The sequence below is a fragment of the Pinus tabuliformis genome, chromosome 4_1 (genome assembly GCF_031772625.1).
Source record: "Pinus tabuliformis cultivar Carrire ecotype Pingquan chromosome 4_1, CPIR1, whole genome shotgun sequence".
In the NCBI taxonomy this organism is placed as follows: domain Eukaryota; kingdom Viridiplantae; phylum Streptophyta; class Pinopsida; order Pinales; family Pinaceae; genus Pinus; species Pinus tabuliformis.
This window is the reverse complement of record NC_142303.1, coordinates 366,722,938-366,743,733: the sequence shown is the minus strand read 5'-3', so window position 1 is coordinate 366,743,733 and position 20,796 is coordinate 366,722,938. Positions and strand designations below refer to the sequence as shown.

General features: G+C 35.5%; 1 protein-coding gene across 1 annotated transcript; it reads right to left on the bottom strand.

The window, feature by feature from the left end:
• Positions 1–13,044: 13,044 nt before the first annotated feature.
• Positions 13,045–13,476, bottom strand: LOC149175839 (uncharacterized protein At4g02000-like). The gene has a single exon (XM_089421262.1). The coding sequence runs from the start codon at positions 13,474–13,476 to the stop codon at positions 13,045–13,047; it is 432 nt and encodes a 143-aa protein (XP_089277388.1).
• Between the last annotated feature and the right edge of the window lie 7,320 nt (positions 13,477–20,796).

Genomic DNA, 20,796 nt, shown 5'->3' with positions numbered 1-20,796 from the left:
GAGAGATTATCTGCAACTAGTTAGGCTGCTAGATTAGTGTATGGTTGAGATATTTGCTCAACCAAAGTTTCCAAGATAGACGCACTATCTTGAGACAAATATCCTCTTGTATTTATATTTGTATTATACACATTATTTCATAAATGGGAATGAGAGGAATGTAGTGAGGCTCTCAGGTCTTTTCCGCCAAGTTTATGTCTCTGATAATTTAGTGTGCTTATTTTGTTCAAATCCTTCATATGATAAAATATTTATTTATTTATTTTGCGAGTCACAAGGGTGAATATTGGGATTAATTTTGTAATAAGTTGATATTTTTAAAGTTTTTGGAGTGATAAGGAGTCATTGTCTGAGTTAAGACAAATTTAGATGTCCTTGATGTATAAGTTCTTATGTATGAAAATGAGACTAATGCATGTATTATGACAAAGGCCATTGAAAAAAGAATCAAACATTGTATCAAGCATAATAATGATATCATTTTTTTGGTGATTGTGTCCTAGATCTGCCTGAAATTGAATAAGGGGATCTTAGGTACACCATGAGTACATTTGTGATGGCGCATGCTTTTCTGGATTCTTCATGTTGCTTATTTTTGTGTCTAGTTTTGACACTATATTTGTAAAATGGTACACATGGAGTACACAACAAATTAAAGAATTCCATGCACATAATAAATTCTCTTCAAGCTCATGTAATCAAGCATACATAAGCAAAGTACAAGCAATCAAGAAGTTGCAACACATAATCAAAGATATCAAGTTGTCAACATCAACATTCAAAAAACGATTCAACATCAACATGCAATTCAACATCATTCACTCAAGGCAATAAAGTTAATGAAACTGTCATCTACATTAACAAACAACTACATCAACTTTTGGACAATGCACTTGCAACATTTTTTGTAAGAGTCAACTCAAAACAAAATAGTAACTTGCAAATCATAATTTGCAATCAATTTGAGTCGAATTGTAAGGGTGCATTCTTGGTTGAAACTGATACCCAAGCTTTGAATTGTTAAAGAGTAAATTAAGTCAAGTGAGTCCATTGATTTCAACTAAGTCCATTGTTTTCAACTGAGTCATCAAATTCATTTGAACTTGTCATTAAATAATTGTAAGCCTTCTCTTGGGTGCATTTTTCAATAGTATTCAACATCCTTATTTTGCAAATAAGCTCAATCAAGTGAGTGAGTTCAAGCAAGTGAAAAGTGCAAATGAACAATTTCAAGACAACAAGCAAGCGTGACATTCGTGCAACAATCAACCAAGCATCAAGCGAGCGAGTTCAACTCTAAAGCAAGAAAATGTGATATTCAAACAACAATCAAGCAAGTTCAAATCTACAACAAGCGAGCGTGAGTTCTAGTATTCAATTATTCAAGTGAGCATGAATCAAAGCAAACAAGTTTAACCAAGCAAGTTAGAGAGATCAAGAAAATACAAAAGCAAGAGAGCATGATAAAATAAATCAAGTCGATTGAAGCATTCACAAAGTTCAAGCGAGCGTGAGTTCAAGAAAGTTCACATGGAGAAAAACATTCAGTTGTTACAGATTCTTAACAATCTGATCCTATCAACTGCTGAAGACATGGTGCAAATCAGCAAAGCAACTCTTGCTGATATTTCAAAGCATTTACATGAGGCACATGAGACAATTGAATTTCTTCAACTAGAGTCACAATTACAACGAGATGAGTTGCAACAGAGGAGTGATGCTTCATTCAACCATACAGATGAAGATAAAAATGATGATTCCAAATCACTCATCCAAACAACTTCAAGTGTAGAAGTTGTCCATGATCAAGTTCAACTTTCTTCTTCCAAGCCAATCATCAAGTCGTGGGAAGAAATCCAAAGAAACAAAAATCGACGTGGATTAGGATATGACAAAGATGACAACAATTTGCATATCCCAGATTATTCAAAGCCGATCAAGTTCATCAGTGCAGGATTTCTTGATCAAGTAACATCAGCAAGCCATGTGAAAGTTGAAGACAAACCCACATGCAAACATTGTCAAAGAACATGTCACATGGAAGATCATTGTTTTGATCTCCATCCTTGTCACCATTGTGGCAAGCAGAATCACTCATCAGAAAAATGTTGCAAACAAAACCAACCAGCCAGATTGAAGATCAATTATGCATGGATTGATCCTTGGGAATGGTCGTCAATAGTCAAATGATTGTATAAATTTTACCACAAAATTCAATCTCACCTATTACATCCAATAGTCAAATGAAGATGGTACTCTCGTGCACCTGAATAGGGGAGTAAAACATTAAAACTCTCCTACACCTGAAGGGGGGAGTTCAAAAATCAAATGCAGATGATTGTCTCTCCTTTCAGCTAACAAAGGGGGGAAATGATAATGGAATTAAAGGTGGTTGTCAGACTGAAAGTTTCGACAACATCAACGAAATCAGCTAGTGGGCATCATCATCAAGTCATCTAGTGGGAATCATCATCAAGTCAACCAGTGGGCATCATCAACAAATTAGCCAATGGGCATCATCATCAAATAAGCCAGTGGGCATCATCAACAATCAACTAGTGGGCATCTTCAAATTAGCCAGTGGGAAGTCAACATTAAAGTAGCCAGTGGGCAGTCATCATCAACAAATTTGCCAGTGGGTGGTCAACATCAAAGTAGCCAATGGGCAGTTTCGACATCATCAAATTCGCCAGTGGGCATTATCAACATTTTGCCAGTGGAAAAGAAATTGGGATGCTGATTAAAAGAAAAGGACAAATGGATCCTTTTGCAATTTGGCACTTGATGGAGTTATCAAGCAATTTTCAGAGATGTATCAGACTTGTAGCTAATTCATGTTCTCTTCAGATTGGAGTTTTTTTGGCATCCAGCTTTGGCGGTTTTTTAGGCAGTTTTTCATTGAGGATCAACAGTTTCAGCATGAGGACTTGGAGATGGTACTAGGTTCTTACTTTGGACTTATCATTGAGGGGGGGAATGTTAGCCTCACTCTCACATTAAAAACAATAATAAGTCCAAAAATATTAAATTAATTAAATCATGAAAGTTGGATTTAATTCCTAACTTTCTAGATTGGGTTTGTTCCTCAAAGTTAGGAGTCAGTTTAGGTCTAGTTGGTTGAGAGATTCTCTCCAACTAGTTAGGCTCCTAGATTAGTGTATGGTTGAGATATTTTCTCAACCAAAGTTTCCAAGATAGACGCACTATCTTTAGATAAATATCCTCTTGTATTTATATTTGTATTATACACATTATTTCATAAATAGGAATGAGAGGAATGTAGTAAGGCTCTCAGGCCTTTTCCGCCATGTTTATGTATATGATAATTTAGTGTGATTATTTTGTTTAAATCCTTCACTCCTCATCCTCCAATCTTATATGAATCTTTCTAAAATTTCCCACTAGTAAATTCCCTCTAACTTCCATATCTCTTTCAAATTAAAAAACTAAATTATTTTCCACCCTTGAGACCATATAATGGTTGGATCCATAACTTCAGCTTGATTTAGATAATACATACCTTAAACATGAAATTATATTGAATCATCATCCAGTAATAACACTACATTCACATAACCCCATATATTGGTATATTAATTTCAATACATTACTAAAGGTTAATAACGTAATAAACCTTTTAATTATAAAACATGTTAGGAAAAATATTTTTATCCCTAAGAAATATTTTAATAAAAGAATAAGCAAATGATGTTATTAACTCCTTAATGGCCGACTAGACACACTACATAACTACTTGTCCTCGACACTATATTGCTTAGTATGTTGTTGTGATATCCCCTAGCTTGATGTTCTATGTCATTAATTTTGTATATGTATGTTTTCTTTTTAAATGTTTAAGTTTGAAAGGTATTTGAAAAATTTAATTATCAATAATTTATTACTAATAATAAATGAATATAAATATGTAATTATGATGTTTTGTTTTTGTAAATAAAGAAATCTAGAAAATTAGTTTTTGAGTACATGTGGCTAAAAGAGACGAGACTGCAAAATTAAGGTTGAATAATTATTACCCATCAATAAGTCCTAGGACTCTAATCAAGATAATTAGATTTATTGAGAAATTATGAAATTGGCCATTAATTGTTTACCTGAAAGACAAGAGGATGTCTTTGGGAGTGAGAAACATAAGCTCATTAATGAGTTAACAACTACCTGCCACTTGTGGATGAGGTGGAGACAATTACTAACCAGCAAAGAGTGGAAGATGGGTAATGGATACAAATATTTTGTCTACTTGCTTTTGTATCATTCAGAGAAAAAAGGAGACTGAAAAGAAGCAAGGAAAACATATACAGAAAGAGATTTGCAGACCTGTTATGCTCAAGGGGATACTAGCTGGTGTTAGTATTAAGGGTGTGAGGAGCTAAGTACTCAACTGCTAATTTTCCAGATACATTTTCAAGTTGGTATTCTTGCCTCATAATCTGTTTAGAGGAATTGGTTAACTAAACAATGTTATGTTTATTTTGTTGTTACAAATATTTTATATATCGATGAAAGAAAAATGGAATGAGTAGTAAGAATTTTGATTAATATATATATATTTTTTTAAATACTGTTATGAGAATTTAGAAATGAAAGCTGAAGGAAAAAATAAAACTAGGAAATATTGTTAGTAATCCTAGTACTGTTTGTTTTTGCAATATTAAATAAGTACAAGCTTTAACAGTGGACACGAAAGAAGAGTAACTTATCATATATATAGATATATATATGAGAAAAGAAAAAAGAGTGTATGTATATATATGTATAAAGATACGAGTAAGAAGTTAAATGTGAACGGGTGAATACTTAAAAAAAAATCATGACACAAAAGGGTACATTCAAGTATATATATATATATATAATATTTTACATTTAGAAGTAAAAAAGCTCTATAAAGATTACATAAATGTTCTGCTAGGAGAAATAAATTCTTTAAGTTTTAAATGAAATAATATATGCAAATCAACAAATATATATATTCCTGTATACACAAGAATAAGTTTAGAATAATTTTGTGTAAACTTTATAAATGGATGTAAACAATACCAAATATATGCGAAGAACAAAATACATATTATAAAAATATTCTTTTTCAAATTATAGCAGAAATTAAAGTCCAGAAGATATTACTCATATCATTATAAACTAAAATATATATATAAAAACCAGAATTTGGCATAAATGGCCTCAAAAGAAGTTTTATAGAAATATAATTGAAAATATACCATTGTTGAGTATTTTACTCAATAACTATAAATAATTTATAATTTCAAAATGGCCATAGCTATGAGAAGTCTAGTTACACCCTGCATCCTTAACCAAGGTAAGGGGTTGGGTATGTTTAGTAAGTTATAGGTTGAGTTGTTAGAAAATATCATGTTATGTTTATGATTTCTTGTTCACCTTATAAGTTATGCCCTTACTTCAAAATTGCATAACATCACTAAGGTGAGGATCAATAATAACCTAATGATAACAAAATCTAAACTAATCATGGGATAAGTGATTAAATTAACCTTCATGGAACCCTTACCCTAAAAAGATAGCGACCCTAAGGTAGATACTCTACATATAGCTTGGAACCTAGGATGAAACCTTGTTCGGTGTTACTAGTGAAAAGGAAATTTCCATCCTTAAGGATGACTAGTAAATATCACTTAGGTCAAGTGTATATGGGTGTAAGTAGGAACACATAACAATGCTTAATATTCAATTTAATACATACATACATATAGTGGGATTAAAAAAACGTTAATGATGAGATAATGAAAGGGTACTTAGAACCTTAACCTTGAGTTCCTAGAGGTGTATTAATCCTTGTTAGAACCAAGCAAACATCTAACCCAATCAAAAGGTCCCATTACATAGAAGTTATATATATTAACCGATCATCTGAATTATTGACGGTATAAAAATTTCAATAGCTAAAAGTATAAACAAATTATTTAAACACTCCATCTCCATAATCAAATTGATTATTGCAAGAGTATAGTTATGATTGTGTGTAACCCTTGCCAACAAAGATAGTTATTAAAAACAAATGGGTACGTTTATGTGGTTAGATGAAGAGGTGTGTTATGAAATTCCTCAAGTGATAAGCATGGTTGGGCACTTTGTCATTGATTGCTTAGCACTATGTTTTTCAAGTGTTGATTTGTTCCCTTGGATGGCCATCATTTATGCATTTATACAAAATTATGCCGCGGAAATGAGACTTGTGGGTAATCATCTTGCATGATATCAAAATTTACTTTAGAACTTGGCCCATGGAAGCTCACACAAGCATAAATGCATTTTTATTTTATTTTTTGAGGCCATAGATATTAGAAATGGTTTCCTCAGCTATTAGTTTTCCCCTCATAATTTTGTCTTTGTGTTGGTTGGATGCTACTTTAAGCTTGATTTATATGCATATAATTTATACTAGTATTCATGTTATAAGTTGATTCAAGTATTTAGACTAATTTTTGGTTTTTTTTTTAGTATCTCAATAATTGAATGGGTGAAAATTTTGTAATTAAAAGTATCATTAGAGAAATGGATTATTATTCCATCATACCACCAAACTAGGCTCAAGTCAAACATAGAGAACAATGTTTACGAACATTGCCATCCTTTAATCTTTAAATTGATTCATCACATCTCCTCACCATTGCCATAATTATAGATGTGATTTTTGATTTCATATGCATAATTACATTCATAATTGTTAGATCTAAAAAGTCCACCTATTAAATTATTACTAACCTCATTAACACCAATTTTCATATCTCCAACTAGAAGAGCTTCGAATAGAAATGTTTGTGGCTAAAAATACCCTATGTTATCGCTTCATCTGGATCAACCCGAAAAAGGGCTTAATCATCAAGTCCCATCAAACAACAAAATGGTTGCACATCCTTGAACGTCAAAGAGATTGTAACTTAATTTCATTTTTTAAAGATGAATGTTTTGAACCTATGCCACATTATAAAGAATATTGGCCATTGGGGTGCGCTTATAGGGAAGATGATTGTATGTGTTTCAATGATGCGATATGTGCAACAAAAGTTATTTAACCTTGCATCTATTAAAGGTTTAAAAGTTGAAAGTCATATTATATTGAAAGTCATCTTGAAATTTGCTCCACTTTGAAAATTGGTATGTCGTAAGAGAATATGCATTAAATATATTATGATTGGAAACAAATTAAGGAAAGAGGTAATTATGTTTTATAACTTTTATTTTTTATTTATTGAATATTGTGTTTAAGTATGTTTTATCCTATTGCATTTATCTAAATAAAATGTTGAAGTTTATAATGTAGATTGATGGTGACAAAACAATTGATGTAGCGGAACTAAAGTAATGTAATTTTTTTTTAATCATTGTTTATTATTTTTCTATTTTATCTTAGCTGTTGGTTATTTGTAGGTTTCCATCCCACCTTTTCATGGTGATTGTTATGAATTTTTTTATGACCCCTAACCATCTTGAATATATTGGGAACAATGTTAAAATATGGACACAAGAATTAGAAAGTTTGTTGTCCTATATTTATGAAGAAATAATTACAGACAGTAATGGTTTCTTTCAAGGACCAATGAATTAAATATATGAAACTCTGAAATTTGAAGTCAATTACTTGAATGTATGCAATTTATTAATTTTAATGAATTATACCTAACACAAAATAATTGTTTTCATAGAAATCCTTGACATAAGTTGCCACATGCATTGGGGCTAGCACATATACATATATTCTTTGTGTCTTTGTTACCACTCTCTTTATTGGTGCCCCTACTCTAGCACCTACTACTAGCACCTCTATACTTGCACTATTAGTAGTTCCCCAACAATTATTGCACCTAGTACTATTGGTGCCATTACTCCTAGTCCTTTTGATACCACTTCTTCAAGTATTAATCTAACTCCCTTGATGGTAATAATTGTCAACAACACAGAGGAATCACCTATTTATTTACATAAGGATGATGAATTTGTCCCATTAAAGGGATTATGAATTCACAGTAGTTACTAATCCTCAATTGTTTTTTGTAAACTAAATTTTATTACCTCTCATCAACCAAAAATCCATTACATATTTCAGCCATTCACTTCCATTGTAGGAATTTACAGGTTAAGTTCTTCAGACAGAACACCAAAAGACACCGCTCACAAACAAATCATAGATCAATACACCAGTATTCTTGACATGGTTAAAACCCTCAAAGAGGAAAACATTCCACGACCTAAGCCAACGCAACCACTTCAATCAATTTATTAATAAAAGAATGAAAATTTACATAAGCTTCTCTCATGTACGGTTACCCTACAAATGACCCTCCATGCTCTTTAAATAGAGATCATGGACCAATCGGGTGTTAAGCCATGGATCAAGTGTCGGTAATACCGAGGAGAGAATGAATTGTCGGATCACTTCATGTCTAGAACATATCGTGACTGTCAAATTGTAAGTTACAAAAGTACATAGTAAAGAAACACACTTTACTTAACTCTACACTAGACCAAGTTATACTTAGCTATTTCCTATGTGTTGGAATATCCTAATATCCCCCCTTAAGAACAACTTGGGATATGATTGAAGGATGTACAAATATGACACAATAGGAGAAGGAAGGAGGCATTAGAGTCTATCCCCCCTTAGTGACAACTTCCTGAAATCCAACCATAAATTGAAGTTTAGTAAACTTCACCTCTGTGAGAGCCTTTGTAAAGATGTTTGCAACTTGATCATCTCTTGAACAATATTGCACTTCAAGAACATGGTCATGAATTAGCTTTTTGATGAAGTGCATGTTCAGTTCAATGTGTTTGTTGCATTGATGTTGGACTGGATCTTTGCATAGTTTAATGGCACTTTGATTATCACACCAAAGTGTAGGATCAAGCATCTCGTTAAAAGCTGATATAATACATGCTGCAGTGTGCGGCCAACACACTGGTTTGCTGTCAAAGATGTTGCGATTCCGGGCCAACCAGAGATACCAAAAGATAATCAAAGGCAGGCTTTGTATTTTTGATCCTTTATGCCGGTGATACCAGCTTTCCCATGCTCTGTTAATGTCCTTTCCTTCCCATGAGCCCGTGAAACGAATAGAAGAGGATATATTTTGCCACAGGTCCATCAGGGCTATACACTTCAGAAAAAGATGTGATGTCGATTCTGCTGCTCTTTTACATAGTGTACACCAAGTAGGCCCGTGGATAGATCGGTGCATAAGATTTTCACCAGTGGGGACTTTGTCTTTTAATATGCACCAGAAAAATAGTCTGATCTGAGGAGGCGCTGTGAGTTTCCAAATTGCCTTCCACCAAAAAGCAATCAAATCCGGAACTTTGTGTGAGATCAGTGTTAAATAGCCCGACTTTGGAGTGTATAAACCGCTGTCAGAATGATGCCATATGAGTTCATCCGGGCCCTCTTTGATCCTAATGTGTGATTCAGAAAGAGCAGTAATATAATCATGCCATTCTTGGTGCCAACATTGTGGTAGATCAATCTGTTGTGCAGATTTCCATCTTTGTGCAAAAATGGTAGAATTTTGAGGGTCCGCGATGTTAGCTAGGACCTTAAGCTCATGGGAATGTAGATGCTGAATAAGATTTCTGGATAACTGATGTCTACCACTGCTTCCAATCCATGGATCTAAACCGATGTGTGCCATAGATCCATCGTTTATTCTCCAAACCAGATTATCCCTGATGAGAGGCAGTGAGTGAAGAAGTGCCTTCCAGACAGATGAGATACCAGTTTTGGGCCAATTAGGAAGCCGAATCCAGTCCATAATATTTTGAGGCCAAATGTATTTGTGATATGAGATGGTAGTCTAAAGATTCAGTCCAGTCAACAATGTCTACCCCATTTTTGCAGCTAGCGTCTGTGCAAATAAAGGAAGATCCTTTAGGCCCTAGCCTCCCCATTTTTTATGCAGTGCTATCTTGTTCCAGCCAACCCATGCAAATATCCGTTTGTCCTGGTTCCCATTCCATAGATATCTGTTACAGATTTGGTGTAGCCTGGCCAAGGTGCTTCTAGGAATCCAAGCGAGTGCCATCCAATAGACAGGCGTGGCCTCAAGTACATATTTAACCAATACAAGTCTGCCAGCTCTAGACAAATATCGGTGACTCCATATGTTGAGCCTTTTCTCCAGTTTTGTAACGAGCTAGATCCAATAAACTATTTTATGGCTGATAGGTTTGATCTAGAAGCCCAGGTATTTTAGACCCTGGTCTAGTGGATTGATGCAGTATGGGAACAAACAGTGAGCAAATTGAGTCTCATGGATGGAGGTTCGGGTAAAAGTGATGGTAGATTTAGAGTGATTTGCTAACATCCCAGTGGCAGATGAGAAAAGAGAGAGGATATTTGAGAAGGAGCGGGAATCCCTGATACTACCATCAAGAAAAATAAGAACATCATCCACGAAAAGTAGATGGGTGAGGAAGCAGTCATCAGATATCTTGAGACCACAGAGATCACCATCTCTCTTAGCTGATGCAATCAATCGACTGAGACCATCCATGACAATCAGAAAAAGGAGAGGAGAGAGGGGGCATCCCTGTCTGAGTCCTCTTTCGGAGTGGAAAAAATGAGATGCAGATCCATTGATAAGCACACTGAAAGTGGGATTGGTGATATAGGCCATGATCCAGGTGATGAAATTGAGGGGGAAGCCCAGGTGGATAAGAAGCATTTTAATGTAAAGCCAACTGACACGATCAAATGCCTTTGCCAAATCAATCTTCAGGGTGATGGCCTTTTGGTGTCTGGTCTAGATAGTATGAATGGCTTCCTGGGCCGAGCCAATAGCTTCATGAATCTGACGATGTTCTAGAAAGGCAAATTGTTGAGGGGCGATATGACGGGATAGGATAGGGCGGAGACGATTTGCAATGATCTTGGAGATGATCTTATAAAGACAATTACATAATGAAATGGGTCTGTAATCATTGAAGGAGGATGGGGAGTCTGACTTTGGAATAAGTGCGATAAAGGTCGAGTTGATGGCATTATACAAAGACCCAGATATTCTGCATTCTTCCACAACCCTCAACAGGTCTTGGCTAAGAAGCTCATAGAATGCAAGGTAGAATTCGATGGTCCAGCCATCCGGACCCGGACTCTTATCCTTTTTGAACCATTTTAAAGTGCCCTCAAGCTCCCCAGATGTCACAGGGTCGAAAAGTGCCTCAGCCTCATCCTCATTTACAAATCTAGGGAAGTATCCAGCGATATTAATAATATCAGCAATATTTGAACCAGGAGGATTTTTGTAAAGGTTATTAAATGAGTAGAGCCAAGGTGGGAGAGCTTGTTAAAATTATCAGCCGCTCCTCCATCAGGTAGAGGAAGATTCCAGATGGTGTTTGTGACCTTTCTGCCTTTAGCATAGTTATGGAAAAACTGAGTGTTGTTGTCCCCTGCTTTCAGCCATATAGCTCTTCTTTGAAGACGGATAGATTCCTCTCTGTCCTTTAATATCCGAGACTTCTGGTTCTCAAGCTCCACCAGGTGAGATTTATCTTCAGCAGTGATAAACCCGAAACTTCGCTCATCGAGTAGGGAGTAGAGTTCTGATTCTATGTGCATAAGAGTCAAATTCTCCCTCTGATGTTTTTCTCTGGCCCAATTTATAGAGAGGTGCTTGAGCTTGGATAGATTGGAACAGAAGCCTTTTGCAAAGGATTCTGATCTATCAATCGGATTTGCAGCCCAAAAATCCGTTACCATACGAACATAAGATGGGTCCTGAAGCCAGACATGATTAAACTTGAATGAGGCTTTTGGCTTATAGTGGGGTCCTAAGATCTCCAGATATATAGGGGAGTGATCCGATATGCCTCCAGCTCCTACCCATTGTTTGTAGTGATGCAACTACTGAATAAGGGGCCCTTTCATGATGAATCTGTCAAGTCTATGGGCAAGGGTAGCCTCACCCACCCTTCTGTTCCTCCAAGTGGGGAGATGTTTGTTCATGGGGACATCTATCAGATTAAATCGCTCAAGAAGATCAGTCATAAAGCCTGAGATTGAGTCCACTTGGGTCATGGATCCCTAAGATTCACCATAACCTAGGGAGAAATCGAGATCACCCCCAATAATGATATGATCAATTGAGATAATGGAGAGGCCAAGCAGGTGCTGTCAAAAGTGCTTCCTTTGTTGACATGGACCGTAGATGTTAATAACCCTAAGGTTGGTACCAAGATCTGCCGAAAAGAGATCTAATCCCATAAACCCATGACCTCCCCAAGATGCTTGAACTTTTATGGATTTGGGGTAGTATCCAATGGCCAGGTCACCGGATCTCCCCATAGAATCCATAGCCGAAAAATGCCAACCCAGAGAAATAGAGTTTAAAGTGCTGGTAATGAGATCAGCTGGGCCTAGGGTTTCTTGCAGCAATATAATGTCGACAGCATCAATATCAATCAGTCTGTGCAAGGCTAGTTTTTTAGAGGCACTAGCCATGCCCCTCCAGTTAAAGGAAAGACATTTCATGGGGGAAAACTACCAGGGGTGTTCACTGCTCTAAGAACCCCTTCAAGAGTAGATTGACGACCAGAGGTGGCTTCAGCTCCAACACATCTGATAGCTTTTGATAGATCAAATTTTCTCCCTCGAGAAGTCAGAGGGGCTGAACCAGATATGGAAAGACCCAAACCAGAAAAATGCACCGGGGTGCCTTTAGATAGAAAATGAGGACGAAGATTGTAATGATGAGATTTTGAACCCCTAGTCGAAGATGGTGAAGAGGAGGATGTGGATAATGAATGCAAAGAGGGAGCAGATGGTGCAATGACAGGGGAGGTGGACAAAGTGCAATGAGCAACAGAGATGGACGGTGCAATCAAAGAGGGACAGTGAGTAATACAAGAGATAGGAGGAGAGAGAGATGTACCCGAAGCTTTGGCGGCTTCTGCTGCTGCCCGAGACCTGGTGACTGGCGGCGAGAGAGTTCTGCGATCCTCGTCCACTGCCTTATGAGAATTGTTGGCCGAATGAGTAGGTCTCGTAGCAAGTGTACGCTAGATAGCCGGTGAAACGGTCCTGGAAGGTGCAGTGGATGATATAGGGGTGTCCTCAAGTTTCTTGTTAAGGGGACAGTCCTTGAATATGTGACCCACCTTGTGGCATCGTCGACATCGAAATGGAACCCCTTTGTAATCCAGAATCTTTATCCTGGTGTATTTCCCCCAATGCAAGGTAATCTTCTCCTCCAAACCCTCGTGAGTGTCCAAGTGTACCAGAATACGAGCAAGGGTTCTATTTCTTGATTCCACAAAAGTGCGGTCATGGTCAAGATATGTCCCAAGGGCATTCCCTATATGAATGAAAACCTCCTCACACCAGTACTGTAGAGGGAGCCCTGGCAAGCGTACCCATAGTGGACCAGCCCCAATTTGTTCTCGCTCAGGGTCAAAAAGAGGGCTCCATCTCTTTAATAGGACCGACGCCATCTCAATGTGCCAGTATCTGGCAAGAACCAAGTCTGTGTAATTCTCTTTTGCAAAATGGAGGGCAAACCAGCCTCTAGGTAAAACTTGAACCTCAGGAAAATCTTTGAGTATTCCCCCCTAGATTTCCTTGACCCATAGAGTGAGTCGAGTGGCTGAATACGCCCTACCACGAACATGGCCGACAAGTATTGTGCTAGCCATGAAAGCCGCTTCCCCGATCGCAGAGGTCTCACCGAATCGGATCGAGATATCCTTTGAGGTCGATTTCACGCACTTGGTTTTTCTCTTCCCCGAACGAGGTGCAGATGGGTGATCCGTCAAAGGGTCTGGGGTGCCATCTAGGGGGATGGATTTAGCAGACTTGACCTTGACTGCCGGAGTCTCGAAGCAACCCGACGGCGAATGTAGGGGGACAGAAGGGTTTGGGGCCACCGTAGGATGAAGACCTGCAGACGTCGAGGCAAAGAAAGATGAAATGGGCGGATTCGGGTCGAAGGAGGGCAATGGAGGCGAAATTGCGGACAGAATATGAAGGGTCCCAGGGGATAAGGGAGGTATATCCAGAGCAGGGGATCCGAGGGAGATAGACCCGGCGAAAGGAGGAGTTGAACAGTGCTCCGGCAAGGTGACCACCGGTGACGTGTTTGGTGGAATAGGGTCCGACGGAAGACTAGGGCTAGCTGCCGATGATGAGAAAACAGGGCGCCCGAAAATGACACGATCAGGTTGCGGGTCCTCGGTATAATCGACCTCCTCAATTTCCATTGTATCCCCCAATATACCAACTGAAGAAGACATTCAGAAAACGATGGACGAGCCAGAAACGGGGAAGGTGGATGCTAACTGTCGGCGACGGGTACGCTGCGCAGTAATTGTAAAAGGGCTATAGTAAAACCTAGGGCTTAACCCAAACCCTTACGGAATCCTGCAATACTCATCCTCGCTCCTTTTTATCGTGTTTTTTCGTTTGTAAGACTATATCATCATCCTCCAATCTTATACGAATCTTTCTAAAATTTCCCACTAGTAAATTCCCTCTTACTTCCATATCTCTTTCAAATTAAAAAACTAAATTATTTTCCACCCTTGAGACCATATAATGGTTGGATCCATAGCTTCAGCTTGATTTAGATAATACATACCTTAAACATGAAATTATATTGAATCATCATCCAGTAATAACACTACATTCACATAACCCCATATATTGGTATATTAATTTCAATACATTACTAAAGGTTAATAATGTAATAAACCTTTTAATTATAAAACATGTTAGGAAAAATATTTTTATCCCTAATAAATATTTTAATAAAAGAATAATAAAATGATGTTATTCACTCCTTTAATGGCCTACTAGACACACTACATAACTACTTACTACTTCTCCTCGACACTATATTGCTTAGTATGTTGTTGTGATATCCCCTAGCTTGATGTTCTATGTAATTAATTGTGTATATGTATGCTTTCTTTTTAAATGTTTAAGTCTGAAAGGTATTTGAAGAATTCAATTATAAATAATTTATTATTAATAATAAATGAATATAAATATGTAATTATGATGTTTTGTTTTTGTAAATAAAGAAATATGGAAAATTAGTTTTTGAGTACATGTGGCTAAAAGACACTAGACTACAAAATTAAGGCTGAATAATTATTACCCATCAATAAGTCCTAGGACTCTAATCAAGATAATTAGATTTATTGAGAAATTATGAAATTGGCCACTAATTATTTACCTAAAAGACAAGAGGATGTCTTTGGGAGTGAGAAACATAAGCTCATTAATGAGTTAACAACTACCTGCCACTTGTGGATGAGGTGGAGACAATTATTAACCAACAAAGAGTGGAAGATGGGTAATGGATACAAATATTTTGTCTACTTTCTTTTGTATCATTCAGAGAAAAGGAGACTGAAGAGAAGCAAGGAAAACATATACAGAAAGAGATTTGCAGACTTGTTATGCTCAGGGGGATACTAGCTGGTGTTAGTATTAAGGCTGTGAGGAGCTAAGTACTCAACTGTTAATTTTCCAGATACATTTTCAAGTTGGTATTCTTGCCTCATAATCTGTTTAGAGGACTTGGTTAACTGAACAATGTTATGTTTATTTTGTTGTTACAAGTATTTTATATACCGATGAAAGAAAAATGGAATAAGTAGTAAGAATTTTGATTAATAAATTCTCTTTTTTTAAAATACTGTTAGGAGAATTTAGAAATGAAAACTGAAGGAAAAAATAAAATTAGGAATATTGTTAGTAATCCTAGTACTGTTTGTTTTTGCAATATTAAACAAGTACAAGCTTTAACAGTGAACACGAAAGAAGAATAACCTATCATATATATATATATGAAAAAAAAAAATAGTGTATGTATATATGTATAAAGATACGAGTAAGAAGTTAAACGTGAACGGGTGAATATCTAAAAAAACATGACACAAAAGGGCACATTCAAGTATATATATATATATATATATATTATTTTACATTTAGAGGTAAAAAAACTCTATATATTATAAAAAATACATAAATGTTCTGTTAGGAAAAATAAATTCTTTAAGTTTTAAATGAAATAATATATGCAAATCAACAAAAATATATATATATATATATATATAGATATATATATATTCCTGTATACACAAGAATAAGTTTAGAACAATTTTGTGTAAACTTTATAAATGAATGTAAACAATACCAAATATATGCGAAGAACAAAATACATATTATAAAAATACTCTTTCTCAAATTAGAGCAGAAATTAAAGTCCAGAAGATATTACTCATATCATTATAAACTAAAATATATGTATGAAAACCAGAATTTGGCATAAATGGCCTCAAAGGAAGTTTTATAGAAATATAATTGAAAATATACCATTGTTGAGTATTTTACTCAATAACTATAAATAATTTATAATTTCAAAATGGCCATAGCTATGAGAAGTCTCTTCCATTTAGGAAGAAAAACTTAAATTAAACCCAAAAAAAAATTGTCTTCAAACATCACATTCACGCCATGAGGAGTGAGACACCAAGGGGGATTGAAATCTCCGACCTGAATCTCCGACCTGGTAAAGAATGCAGCCGAACAATTAATAAAAAGTATAGATGCTTGTGCATTGGAAACATTGAAGGAAAAATATATACTATCCAGATATAGAGTCATTACTTGTAAAATATAAACACAACCATAATAATCATTAACCCGATATAGGTTATAAACTAGAAATGGAGTATTGAATGAATGTATGAAAGTAAATAAAAAAAAGATGTCAAAGTCATACCTTGGAGCAATATCCAGATTCAGGTTAGTTTCCACTTGCCAAAAGTAAATAAAAAAATGATGTCATAGTCATAGCTTGGAGCAATATCCAGATTCAGGTTAGTTTCCACTTGCAAAAAGGGATAAAAATAATAATTCGTGATGTAAAGAAAAGGAATTAAATATCAAAAGTTAAAGAGAACTGTTACAGGAGACATTAGGGAATTATACTCTAAGAATTTCAATGTAATAAATACCGTAAACCCTGTACCTACATAGCTGCAATCCATAAAAAGAAGGGATGGTTTATTCTTCTTTATGATGGAGAGGAATCTTCAAATAAATAGATATATTACGAAGAGAAAATATTATAAAAAATTATTATATACAGTGGAATAGATATACGACTAAGCCGTGAAATTACTCACATATAACAAAGATGAGAAACTAAGCATAGATTTCACTCTGAACATAAGGGATTTGAGTAGTTACAACATATTGCATACATATTGTGATATTATTATAATAGTTGTATTATTTTTATTGGTAGTTATAACATATTATAAACAAAAATTATAAAGAAACTCATTTATGAGTTATGTACTTAATACAAAAGAAAACGACTAGCTATCAAGCCTAGCCACTACTATACCAAGGGCACTTTTGAGATATTTTTTTAGATAAAATGAATCTTTTGTCTCAAAAAATCATTTTTTATTTTAGTTATTTTACATCAAAAATTAATATTAATTGAATTATTTTAAATATAAACTTTAAGACAAAAAGAGTTTGAGACAAAAATACTTTAAGACAAAACTTTATATTTAAGACAAAAATAGTTTAAGACAAAAATATTTTAAGAAGAAACAAATATTTTAAGACAAAACTCTCTGTTTAAGACAAAATTAATTTAAGACAAACGTTTTGAGACAAAACTTTATATTTAAGACAAAAGTAGTTTGAGACAAAAGCATTTTAAGACGAAATTTTATATTTAAGATAAAAATAGTTTAAGACAACATTATTTTAAGACAAAAACAATTTAAGACAATTATTTTAAGACAAAACTTTATATTTAAGACAATTATTTTAAGACAAAACTTTATATTTAAGACAAAAACAATTTAAGACAATTATTTTAAGACAAAACTTTATATTTAAGACAAAAACAGTTTAAGACAAAAATATTTTAAGACAAAACTTTATATTTAAGACAATGGCCACTTTAGATGAAACATATTTAAGACAATTAACAATTAAAAGTCGTTCATGCTTTATCTTTACATAGAATGTGTCATCTTTGGGCATGGGGGTTGTCGCTTGCCATGCAAAGGGAGGTTTTTTTTGCTTCAAGGGAAAATATTTGTGAGAATGGGTTGTCCTCACAACATAGACACGTTTCGCACTCATTTCACACACTTTTACAGCAAGTGTCACCTTTATCCTCACAAAGTCTATCATTGGAGCCGCACTTGTCGTAAGCTGCCACAAAGATTGTTGCATTAAGAGAAGTATGTGTTATATGTTCTAGATGGTCTATGTTGTATTGTTAAGTGTTCAGGTGTGTGATCATGGTCAACATTTATCACTCTTCACATCAGTTCCACTAATCCCACACTTAGCCAAATTTCAAAGTTTCCCTAGCAACCTAGCCTCATCCAACTTTCTTTAACTGCTTACTTCACATATCTGACCTTCAAGATTTTCCTTTGCCTACTGGAACTATGCAATGCACAGAAATACCAACCTCCATTAGCATTCAAAACTACATAGTGGTTTCCTCCAATGTCCTTCCCTCAGCTGGAACCCACTATCTCCAAAAGCTATGAACTTTTGTCCCTTGACTACCCAGTTTTCCTTACATCCCGAAACTGCGTAGATGTGTCCTCCTAAGGCCTCATCCCACAATAATCACTGTCCGCTGAAACTACACAATTATGTCTCTCAGGGTCCACGAAGAAGGATGACATGTTAGATGACTCTCAAGGAGCTCAGGAGAAAGACGGAAATACCAAGGAACCCAAGGTATGATAGAATATCGTGACCACGTGAAGAATCCATCTGATGCATAACCATTTGGAGGGTAGGTATGGAAAAAAAAGCACAGATTTTGAAATACACCTCTTAGTGTAGCTTAAAGGAATTCTTATCATTGTCGTATCATTCTGTCTTCAATGACATTCATGGTTGCAAGAACTAAAAGTCATTCCATGTGGTTTCTTTACATGTCTTGCTTCCTTTAACTTGTTTATTACATAGCTTAGAAGATGAAGAGTATTACCACTTGTTTATTTAAGCTAGGGAGGTTGTGACCAACATGATCTTATGACTAACCAGGCATAATTCAAGGCAACCTTAGTGGGATGGAAGATGTTTCATGATATGTAAATAGTCAGTACACTCCTTTGCATTAAGCCTTTCTTTGTATCTTGCATGTACCCTCACTGCTTGTCAAATTTGGCTACCTATTGATAGTAGTCTCTTAGCTCTTTCCTGACAAACCAGGGGAAGGAATTTCCTTCAACCTCATTTATTCAAGGCTCTTCATAGCAAGTATAAAGCTAAGAGAAGGAGATGTGGAATTTCACTATCAAAATCTTGAAAACCCTTTGCATGTTCCAATCTATCCAAGTGATTAAGTTGCCACTCAACAACATTGTCAGTCTTGGAAAACTCAAGAAAGATCACATCACTAGATATTATAAACTTCTTATTCACTTAATCATAGAGATGGTATGCTTTTGAGGTATGAGTACCCAACGAAGATACATTTGTGACTCCTTGCACTGAGTTTATTTCTCTGTTCCTTAGGTATGAAGGCATAACAAGAGGAACCAAAAACCCTGAGATGCCTCACTGAAGGAAAGTGGCCATACCACATTTCATAGGGAGTCTTGTTTCTGATAGCATGATATGGATGCCTATTCTTTATATACACAACACATAGAACCACATCAACCCAAAACCTTATGAACTTAACATGTGAACTATGCCAAGTTCATAGTGAAAGTAATACATTCCATTGAACTATGTGTTGAAAAATGCAGCAAGAAATTCTCAATATGATTTTTCCTTGATTAAATTGAGAAAATTTCAATTTCCATGTCAACAGACAACTTGGATGATGTTAACTTGTGTCACCCAGTTTACTCAGTAAATTCGAGTTGGAGGAGTTAGAGTTCAATTATGCATATGTGATTGCTAATTTGTAGCAATAAAGGTCAATTATCTCAGGTTGTTGTCAGTTAAAATAGTTCCAACTTTTGGAGGAACTAGTGGAAGGTCATTTAAGTAGTGGGACTTCAGTCAAACTCAGTGATCATCAAGTTAACTGATCAATCAACCCAAAATAGTTGGTGCATGTAGAGAAGTCGAGTTCCCTAATATTGGTGGATATTCCAAGGCAATTTTAATTTCTTGTAGCTCACACAGTTGTAAGAACTTACTATAACCATAGTGGAGGAGGTAGCTTGAGTAGGAGCTTCTTGTGAAATTGGAGAGGGAATGATTGTTGGTAGCATTAATATCCTACCAACAATTTTTTTTTACACCACACTTCAAATTATTGTCTAGGGTTTTTGAGGGTGGATAATTTTTTCTTATGCTTTTTGGTCATTTACGTCCTCACTAACTATCTTGGAAGGTCTGTAATAGTTCCTTGCATGCATTTCCTCACTATGTTTTGGGAAGTCTATACTAGTTCCTTGCAAATTTATGTTTGTCAAGGCTTAACTACTTATGATCTTGGCTCACAATTGTCTGACTATGGCACTCTCCAAATCATCCTTCTTGAAAGGATCCAACAAAATGACTTGAGAGGAAAATGAGAATGGCACACTCTTATTGGAACTAGCCTAGAACTAGTGGAATTGGTTGGTCTCAATGGTTTTAGAGTTGTACTAGTCTAGTTTAGTGGTTCAAATTGTCTAAGGTTGGTCTTGTGTTGTGCTGACCTTAAAACACCAAAGTGACTAGTTCTCTACTAAATTGACCAATTTCGAAGAATGTAGTGCAAAATAACTAATGACCACCAAATATTATTTTTT